The sequence below is a fragment of the Camellia sinensis genome, chromosome 10 (assembly GCF_055761805.1).
Source record: "Camellia sinensis isolate YWXY chromosome 10, ASM5576180v1, whole genome shotgun sequence".
Taxonomy (NCBI): domain Eukaryota; kingdom Viridiplantae; phylum Streptophyta; class Magnoliopsida; order Ericales; family Theaceae; genus Camellia; species Camellia sinensis.
The window spans coordinates 12,543,009-12,553,003 of NC_138970.1; the positions used below are offsets into that span (position 1 = coordinate 12,543,009).

At 37.6% G+C, this 9,995-nt stretch overlaps 1 protein-coding gene and 1 long non-coding RNA gene across 2 annotated transcripts; both read right to left on the reverse strand.

The window, feature by feature from the left end:
* Positions 1-3,215: 3,215 nt before the first annotated feature.
* LOC145800156 (putative disease resistance protein RGA3) lies at positions 3,216-4,250 on the reverse strand. The gene has a single exon (XM_082889798.1). The coding sequence runs from the start codon at positions 4,248-4,250 to the stop codon at positions 3,216-3,218; it is 1,035 nt and encodes a 344-aa protein (XP_082745924.1).
* A 2,226-nt stretch (positions 4,251-6,476) lies between these two features.
* LOC145800964 (uncharacterized) lies at positions 6,477-8,481 on the reverse strand. The gene is made up of 3 exons (XR_014341630.1): positions 8,345-8,481; positions 8,127-8,267; positions 6,477-7,223 (listed from the first exon to the last, which is right to left on the reverse strand). It is a non-coding gene; the product is annotated as an uncharacterized LOC145800964 (long non-coding RNA).
* Between the last annotated feature and the right edge of the window lie 1,514 nt (positions 8,482-9,995).

The following is a 9,995-nucleotide window of genomic DNA, read 5'->3' on the forward strand; positions in this document are numbered from 1 at the left end:
TCACACATTCTTTTCTAAAGTCTGCTAAGAAATTTTGGACTAGTTGATTTTAAAATCTTACGCTCTAGTCAAATCCATATCGAAGAATCTCGTCGTCTGATTACACCAAGGATCCTCTAGAGTGTTTTTTTCCTAAAATTTCCTAAAGTGGTGTATTGTGTGGTTGAGATTTAATGTTGAAAAATTGATGTGACTTGTCATTAAATCTCAACCACACAATGCACTACTCCAGGAAACTTTAGGAAAAAAAAACTCTAGAGGATCTTTGCTCGTCTGATTACCTATACTCTTCTTGTTTGGAAGAAAAATGAAATATTTTCCGGCTCTATATGCAATAACCCTATATGTGAGAGTCAGTGGTAAAGTCACAAGCGTCGATTAACAATCCGAGTTACAGAACATTAATCAAGTTTTGCCAAATGGGAATCACATGTTTGCATGAAAGTATAAATTAAGGACTAGCAGTTGATAAATTTGAAACACATTGAACAGGCCAATTAAGGTAATATTAGTAAGCTAAAGAGGCTAAGATGGACAATCCAGAGCTATGAAGAACATTTATTGAAAAATGCAGTAGTTAAATAAAAATAAGAAACACAAAAGTTCAGAAAAGTATTTCACAAGAACACTACATAGATAACACACCCAACAAAATCAACATTAATATCAGAATCCTGAATAACTTAGGTCAAGAGATTCAACACAAGTCCCTTTTAGATACAAGCCATTCCTCGATTGATTGTACATTGAAAACCTATGACTTCACGCTTCGCAGTTCTCTTAGTGATCTGAACACATTCATCGGCTGATTTTCCATTGAACATCTGTGACTTTAGGCTTCGCGGTTCTTTCTCCTAGTTATCTGAAATTAGTAATTTCATATCCATTTCGTGCACTCAGAAAATGTCAAGAACAATATTACATAAAACAAAAAAATATAAGCAATACTTTTTGAGTTCAAAGAGTTTGACTCACCTGGGAGAGCCATGAACTATAATATCTTGTACCCTTCAATTTATTGAAGCCTCCTAAGGCCTCTAAAGTCCTCCCACCCTGCCAAGTTAAGATTCGCACATTTACTAATCTCCAAATTCCTCAAGTTGGCTGGCTTCTTCATGTTATTTGGTAGAGAAATCAAATTGGGACACGCTGCGAAGGTCACTGTTGTGAGCGCGGTGAGGAGTTGCATCTCTTCAGGCAGAGATCTAAGGTTTTCACAGCCTATAATATGAAAGGATCGAAGAGAGGTCAATCGTTGAATCTCTTTCTCTGGCAAACAACTCTCTTGTGTGGTTAAGTACAACATATCGGTGTCCTTAATAGTAATGCATTTATCTTATGTGCCTTTTGCAAAAATGAAAATGAATCTACTTCTCACGTTCTATTACACTGTCCATTTTCTTGGCAAGTTTGGTCTAACCTAATGCTATGGTGGGGGTGTGTTTGGGTGGTGCCAAGGACAATTAATTGTCTATTTCATTGGTGGATAGGTTGGGATTATAAGAAAGTGGTTAGGAGATTGTGGAGAGCCTTACCATCTATTGCTCTATGGTCCATTTGGAAGTTAAGAAATGATTGTATGTTTAATGGAGCGTAGCTATGTGGGTCTGAGTTATGTGAGACAATTAAGTTCAGATTTGCTATGTGGGTTAAAGCATCTTCTAAGGGATTCATGTACTCTACCATGGAATTAATTAATAATCTGGATCAGATTAAGCAATGCAGCTGAGGTGGATCCAGTTTGGAATTTTGCTGTGTGGATTCAGTTCTGGATACAGGTTAATGGTCTGTGTTGGGCCCAGAGACTTGGTTGGTTTTGCTGATGGTCTGGGCAGTTAATTTGAGGTGCTCTTAGTCGTCAGAGGTTAGGTTGAGGGGCTAGCAATGCGATATGTTGCTGGAATCTGGTCTGCAATTGTGGTGCTCTGTTTGCTAAGGTTTATGCTGCTGATATGATGGATGGCTACTGCGTTCTGCAGATGGTGGAGTGGTTTGGCCTACAATTGGTATGTTGCTTTGTTGTGGCTGTAAGGTCTGAGGCTGGGGAGTGGTAATGCTAATGCCCTTTCTGTTATGCTTTTGAGATCCTGAGTCAGATGCTGCTTTGCTTGTGAGAGGATCTGCAGGTGGATGGCTACTATTTTCTGGTGTATGAATGGCTTACGGTGGCTGCTGTGGACTGCTGTATGTTAAGCTTTATTTTGCTGGACTGCCTTACTCAGTGGGTCTGCACCAGCAGATTGGTGGTGTTTTGCTACTATGCGCTGTTTGTGGCTTGGTTTGTTGGTCCCTGCTCAGATAGGATCAATCTCAGATATGATGTGGCTCTAGGTTCAATCTCAAATTTGGTGTGTTGTTCTGTGGCTCTAGTTTCAATCTCAATATGATGTGGCTCAAGGTCACTAGCCAGGTTTGTTTCTGGTTTTGAGCCAGGTTCAATTCTGTTGCTAGTATGAGGTTGGTCTGTTTTTGGACTATTGGATTTCTTTGTTGTTCTCTTCTTTGTTTCTTTTCTTCGTGGGTTTGATTCCTCACCAAACTCCTGGGGAGCAAGCTTGCTGCTCTTCCCCTCCTTTGTTGATGTAATCTCTGCTTTTGTATGGTTTTTGCATCAATGAAGGTTCTCTTTGGCTGATCAAAAAAAAAAAAAGTACAAATGCCCGAGACTGATCAAGTTTCCTATTTTTTTGGGAAACTCTCGAATTTTAACACAATGCCAGATTCTCAAAGTCTGCAAATTGTAAAGTTTGCAAATAGCATTAGGAAGTGTCTCGATATTTGCATTTCCACTGAGGTCTAAAAACCTCAAATGCTTCAAATTGCCAATGGAGTCTGGCAACACTTTCAAACATGAGTTGCTGAAATCGAGAACGTGTAGATACTTGAACTTTGAGATGCATCTGTTAACAAAGCCCTGATTATCACCGGCTCCCACTCCTTGAAATGGAAATAAAATTTTCCGTAGATTCTCTAGTTCGAACAACGATTTTGTGACACCTTCTTTCCCTAAACAATCACAATCAAGAAACGATGCAAGCTTAACTCTCTCACAAATCGAACCAGAACGATAATTTGCAGTACTTAAGCATTCTCCATTTGCCATAAATACTGCAAGATCATGAATGATCTCATGCATTCTACAGGTATTTGATAAATTGCCGTGTTGTTTTTCAATTTTTTCTAAGAAAAATATGAAACATAATCGACCCAAATAATCAATACCATGTATCTTCCAACTCACGATTTAGGCCACATAACTTAATGATCCCATGCGCCCTCCACAACTGGATCAATTTATCGATCTCAATTTCATAGCTTTTTGGGAAGATTGAACAATATATGAAGCAGCGTTTCAAGTCAGTTGGTAGTGAGTTGTAGCTTGATCTTAACACGCCCAAAATGTCGTGTTTCTTTTGCGCCAATTCCCATAGTTCTTTCTCTTTTAAATCCAACCATTTACTTTCATCGGTCTCCATAAACGGATTGTTACCTACAGTCTTCGGTGCAAGAGGACATCCGTGGCATTTTTTCATGATTTCCTTTGCAATTTCTGAGAGCTTCGCAATCCCATCATGTTCTTCCCCCAAGTTTTCATGACAACCCGCCCATTTCAAAAGCAATTCATGGCAATCTTCATCCGAAATACTCTCTAAATTGTATATAGGAACTGTGCCAACAGTTGTAGCAACCCATTTGCTTCGTGTAGTCACTACGATCTTACTTCCCTTGGCACCCCCACCTCTCAAAAGGTTACAGAACTTAAGCCAATCTCGGTTATCACTATCACATACATCATCCAAGACGAGCAAACAATTCTTACCATGCAAGTTTTCTTTGATGAGCTTCTTTATCTTACTCGAATTGAGGCCAGTGCAAGGCGAATTAGAATCAGTTATGCGTTGAATAATTTTTTGCATCACACGTTTAACGTTAAGATCTTGTGCTACTGTCACCAAAATCCTCAAGTCGAAATGCCTGACTACGGTTTCGTGATTGAACAACAATTTAACCAGAGTAGTCTTGCCAACGCCTCCGATCCCAACAATGGGGATGACAGATATGTTCTTGTGGTCAACACTAGGGGACATTATAAGTTGTAACAACCTTGCTCTATCGTTGTCCCTCCCAACGAATTCCGACTCATTTGCATTGGAGGAGAGTGACGTGCTGGCCGCCTTATGATCAGTTCCAGTTTGTTTTTGATCCTTTGTGACTATGGGATGAAATTTAGTTCTATCGTCTACGATCATATCTAATTTTTTTCTGATCTTTTCGATCCTACGACTCATTTTAAATTTAAACCGGAAATCAAGTGTGTGTGAACATGAATAGAATATGCGTACCAGTTTCTGTATTCCAATGCTTCTATGATTCATTATCCTCATTAACTGTACTTTGCGTCGCAAAGCTTCGTAGTGGAATTCATCGAGCAAGTTGTCAGCTTCATAGAAAGCAGCTTCGAGTCTTTCTAGCCATAGGCTTATGACAAGGTTGTTGTTTCCTTGCTGCTGCTACTGCTGCATCTGATCAGCATCTACGAGCACCGCCTTGATCATCGACACCCTGGCCTCGAGTGTTTTCAACTCATCTTCAAGACCCCATGCCAAGCCAACTTCCCTTAGAGCAAGAGAACCTATCTTCTCCACAACTTTACTTGCTAAGTTGAATAGAATTGCTTCAGCCATGAATGTTCTTGATGATCAAGAAGATCAAATATAAGATTATAAGCAAATAGTTATTCTTATAGCTGAGAACGAACTCACTCAGCATCCTAGACTGTTTTCAATCTTAATGAATATTTATAGAGTAAACAAAAAACTGATCTAGAAGTTCTTTTTCAACAAGATACTCAAAAATTGTGTTTATTTTGTGAAGTTTTTAGTATAAATTTTATGTATGAATAGAGTTTTTTGATATTTATGTTTCTTTATTTATAGAAGGTGATATTGAATGGGAATTACAAGGATATTTCCAGACATAGAAATATTCGAGTTCAATGATATATTGTTCATTTTTAGTTTAGTTGTCAAGATCCCATATGCCAAGCATTAGCAGCTTCGCCTTGGCACCAGCCCAAAATGGTCCCATTTAGGAGGGTGTCCGTCTTGTCGTGTTGATCGTATACGTGTCATGTCAAAATTATATTAACTTTAACTTAATTTGTTTGTTTTTTATTTTATTATGTCTTTAAAATAAGTGGCAAAAAATACATTAGCCATAAAATTTTAGTTTATATATATACATATATATTTATTTTATGGGGTTGGATAGAGTTACTTAAGAGAGTCATAAATGCATAACACCTCTTGACAAACGAAGAATTGTTAGGGTATTTTTTCCACAAAATTGTTAGGGAATCACACAAGACAAGTGACGAATTGTTAGGGTATTTTTTCTGTGTGTTATTACTCCTGACAAACGAAGAATTGCAAAACACACTAGACAAGTCATCCACTATTTCTTAATTACCTAATAAAAATAGATTAGTGTTGTTCTGCACATAATATTTTCTACACTACTGTGTAATTAATTTGAAGCACTACATAAACAACATAACATAATATTCTGAAATTACTGTGTAATTACCCTCCCCACTTGAACATTTTCTTCCAAAGACTTCAATCAACATCATATGGGTCCACAGGAATGTGAGAAATTGAAACATTTTCTCGCAAAGACTTAAATAATATGAATGGAGAAAATAGAGTGGGGACAGGGGCAATCTTAATTATATGGTCATCCTTGGCAACTCAACTTGATGACTATTGATTTAACTAGTAGAACTGTTGAATGATGCCCCAGGAGCTGCTGAAGTTTGAGATGTAATAAAACAAATGTGGAATTGAAGTTGTCAAAGTCTGTTAGGCTTGACCTATTCTTCTGCTATTTTTCTGGAAGTTTCAATTACGTAATTGCAGCAGATTTATCTGCATTCTTTATGCTTTTTCTGTTTATATAAGTTGTATAAATAAGTGCTTTAATGATCAATAAAAATTAAGAAAAAGTAGTCTCAAAATTAAGTTTGTTTTTGCTAGCTTTTGGACTTTAATTCTGTCAAAAACCTACAAGAACCTATCATTTTTATGCTGATATTTTTAGAAATAACAAAACAAGCGTCACAACCCAAATATTGTGGAGCGCTGCTCTAAGACAACCAAATAAATACTCCCACCAATTCTAGACATGTACCAGAAGTAAAGAATTTCGATTCGTTGATGTCAGGAAAATTACGAGACAGAGGATGGTAGTACTCAAGATCTGTTCACCAAAAAAACCAAACTATGTCCCTCCCAGATGAACCCAAATATTACAACTTTTGGAGCTCTGTCAAAACCTTAATAGTATATCCTGGAATTAATTAGTAAGAAAGCTAATAAATTCAAATTATTATCAAAACTCTATCTGTAGAAAACCCATTTTTAGTAGCACCAAAAACAAAGTTTCCAATTAACAAGAAGGCTCATTAATAGAAAATCTCTACAAAATGAATTCATTCCTTTCATTACTCATACAATATATCTAATACTAGCACATTCAAAACATATTAACATCTTACCCTCAGTATCAAACTGCTGCAAGACTACTACATGCAAATGGCCCTCACTTAATAACCAATTTGAAGAATCTATTAACCAAAAAATATTCCGACCAAAAACAAAACAAATGTAATAACACAACTTCGTATAAACATCCCTTTGCCAACCCACTTTCACAAAATAAATCTTTTTTGGGGTTGGCATATGTAGAAATTCACCATTGAAGTTGGAACCAAAAAACATAAATATATCTTCCCTCCCTCCCTCCCTCCCTCTCTTGAAATTTCTTCATAAAGGTATCCTCAGAAAAAACAAGAGCATGGCCACCACTTCACTTCACTTCTCATTAGAATAATCTTGGGTCATCAATGTCTTCCCAGACCAGTAACCAGCCACCAACCCCCTCCCACCAATACTCCATGGAACTTGTAATGTATGTCGGTTAATCTGATTTTTCTTGATTTCAACTAGCTAGCTTCCAGATGTAAGTATAACTTTACCTTTTCTACAGCTTCTCAAAATTGAGAACGCGAGTTCCCATGTCTTCCAAGACTGCTTCCAATATTGCCTGTTTGCACTGCCATCAAATGGAGAGCTGTAATCATCAGAAGGTCCTCTAGAAGCTCTACTTCCATTGCTCTCCTTCTGGGCATTCCTCAATTCCTCATGAAGATCATACTGTGATCGCTGCAAATTGAAAATGATAATTAATATTCAGTAACTCATATAGAACAGAAACAAATCAAGAGATAGTATCATAACTACTTTTATTATTCTCAGCACAATGATCATGACAATCTTTTGTTACAAGGTACAAATTGCAGATAAGCCTCAAACTCAAGAATGTAATTTGAACCAAGCTAAAGAAAACACAGCCTTTTAGTCCTAGCAGAAATAATTTTTAGATAGTGCATTAGCTGGTCTTTTAACGGGGCAGTAATGCCCACTACAAGACAAGTATCAGAAAACAGATCAAAAGGCAAAAGTTATCCCTTATTTTTATCCTTCTGATTTGAAGAATTTCTTTGGTATTCCACAGAATCTGTCAAGAAATCAACATTAGGCTGTCCAATCTACAAAATCATTGAGTTATGACCATTCTTTCTACCATAAGAATGTTTACCAGGAAACATTTATCCCCAGATCCCATCTATTATTCATGAGTCAAGTATATAGCATGGATGTATTAAAGCTTTGAGTAATCAGATTAGCGTTTATACCTCATGTATGTTATATCTGATGGTGTGTGAGATTCATGAGATTGAAAGGAAACAAATGGAGAGGACATTAATGATCCAGTTATTTCCGTTTGAAACTGTGTGAGATTCACAAGATTGAAAGGACACGAATGGAGAGGATAATAATCCAATTATTTCAGTTTGAATTGTAGTTTTTATAAATTTATGTATTTAAGACAATTCAATAGAATGAAAGACCAAAACATGTAGATCAAGATCACTACACATTATTATGAAAAAACGCAATAAGCTCATCAGTTTAAAAACACAATATGCTAAAACAACTAGAGGTTCCTGACCCACATCTCACAGAAAACCTCATCAATTTAAACATATCTTACTAATAGCGTACCTTGGTCGGATCTAGAAGTATAGCATATGCCTCTCCGATCACTTTAAAAAGTCTGTCAGCATCCTTATGGACTTCATGAGCTATTTCCTTCCAGAGTTGTCCATCATCTCCATTCTCACTTCTTGCCAGGAACTGACCAGCCTATGTTAAAATAAACTCATAAAAAAGAATGACAAGGATGACAGAGTGATAGTAAATAACTGCAGAAATCCAAAGACCTTGTCTGGATGATGTCTCAGTGCAGCTTTCCGGTATGCCTTTTTGATTTTGGATGCTGCATCAGACGGTTTAATTCCCCTGAAGTAAGGAATGGCTTTAGAAGCTTAAAATACAGGGTTATCAGGTCACAATCACAATAGTAGCCTCAACAACTTCAATCTCACAAAAGTAACATGACAACTCCACTTGGATACAACGGGAATCATCAGGTTAAGGGTTGAAAGAGACAGCAACATTTTAGACGAAATATACAGTAGAAGGTCAATTCCAGTTTTCTGTGTAAGTTCTAATTGTATGTGCTCATGTTTCCTAGAACAAAAATGAACTACTTGTCAAATTTACATGCATAGTTTGCATATTTTAGCACTTTTTTTTTTTTTTTTTTTTTTTTGGGATAAGTTATATAAATAAAGTTTGCTAACTAATAGTGCCAAAAGGGGAGCAACCACAAATATGTAGCACATAATATATATTATACAAAAAGAAACTGATATCATATGCAGATAACTGAATATAGAGATTAGAAAAAAATTAGATTTAGGACCATCCCACGCTGCTGGCCCAGCTAGAATTAAATTTGTACACCTGGCATTTTTTTTTTTTTTTGTTCAATAATTTTTATTTTATAAATAACCAAACTTTATAGATAAAGCATCAAGAAGGGGCAAAGAATACAAAAACGGCCACAAGAGCCCAACGAAACTAACAAATCAAATTCTCCACAAAATCTATAAAAGCCAACACATCTGAATCTACTAATCCTGCCACCCAACTATACAAAATAGTAAGAAGCCACCTCTCTAACCAAGAGATGGAATGAGCCACCTCGTGAAACACCCGCCTATTACGCTCCAGCCAAATCAACCACAGTAAACAGTGCAAGGCAAGAATCCAAGCCTTTCGACGCCTTTTCCCCACCCTCCCCCCTACCCAACTTTGCAAAACTGCGAACAAGGAATCCGGTTGAACCCAAACCATCCCAAAAATTGCCACCACAAGCATCCAAAGACGAGAAGAGACTGAACAATGAATAAGCAAATGATCAATCGATTCTGTTGCCCGACTGCACAAGCAGCACCAATTCACCAAAATATGCCCACGACGAATCAAATTATCAATGGTCAAGATACGACCCAAACTCGCCGTCCACACAAAGAAGGCAACCTCGGATGGCGTGCCCAGCACCCAAACACTTTTCCACGGATAAACCAAGGTGCCATCAAAACATATTTATCCTGAACAAGCGCCCCATAGAACGAGGACACCGTGAAAATACCTTTGGCCGTAGGACAATCCCAAACCAAGGCATCGTTATCCGCCTGTCCAAGATGTAAACCATATAAAAAGCCAAGGAGGTCCACTAATTGATCTAGCTCCCAATCTTGGACATCACAACGCAACAGCACGTTCCACACCCTCAACTGCCCCTCCACAACCCTCACAGCACCCACTAACACCTCAGAATTAGCAGCAATAGCAAAGATCAAAGGAAATCGAAACTCTAAAGACAAGTCTCCACACCACCTATCCCGCTAAAGCCGAACTCTATCCCTCACACCAATTTTCAACCTCACTCGCTGCCAGAACGCCTCCCGACCCAGCCAAATCCCTTTCCATAACCCACAGCCATGAGAATGACCCACCCGTCCC

What these genes read in the sequence shown, in the direction of transcription:
- LOC145800156 (XM_082889798.1), bottom strand. Translation starts at nt 4,250, where the DNA reads ATGATCGTAGACGATAGAACTAAATTTCATCCCATAGTCACAAAGGAT.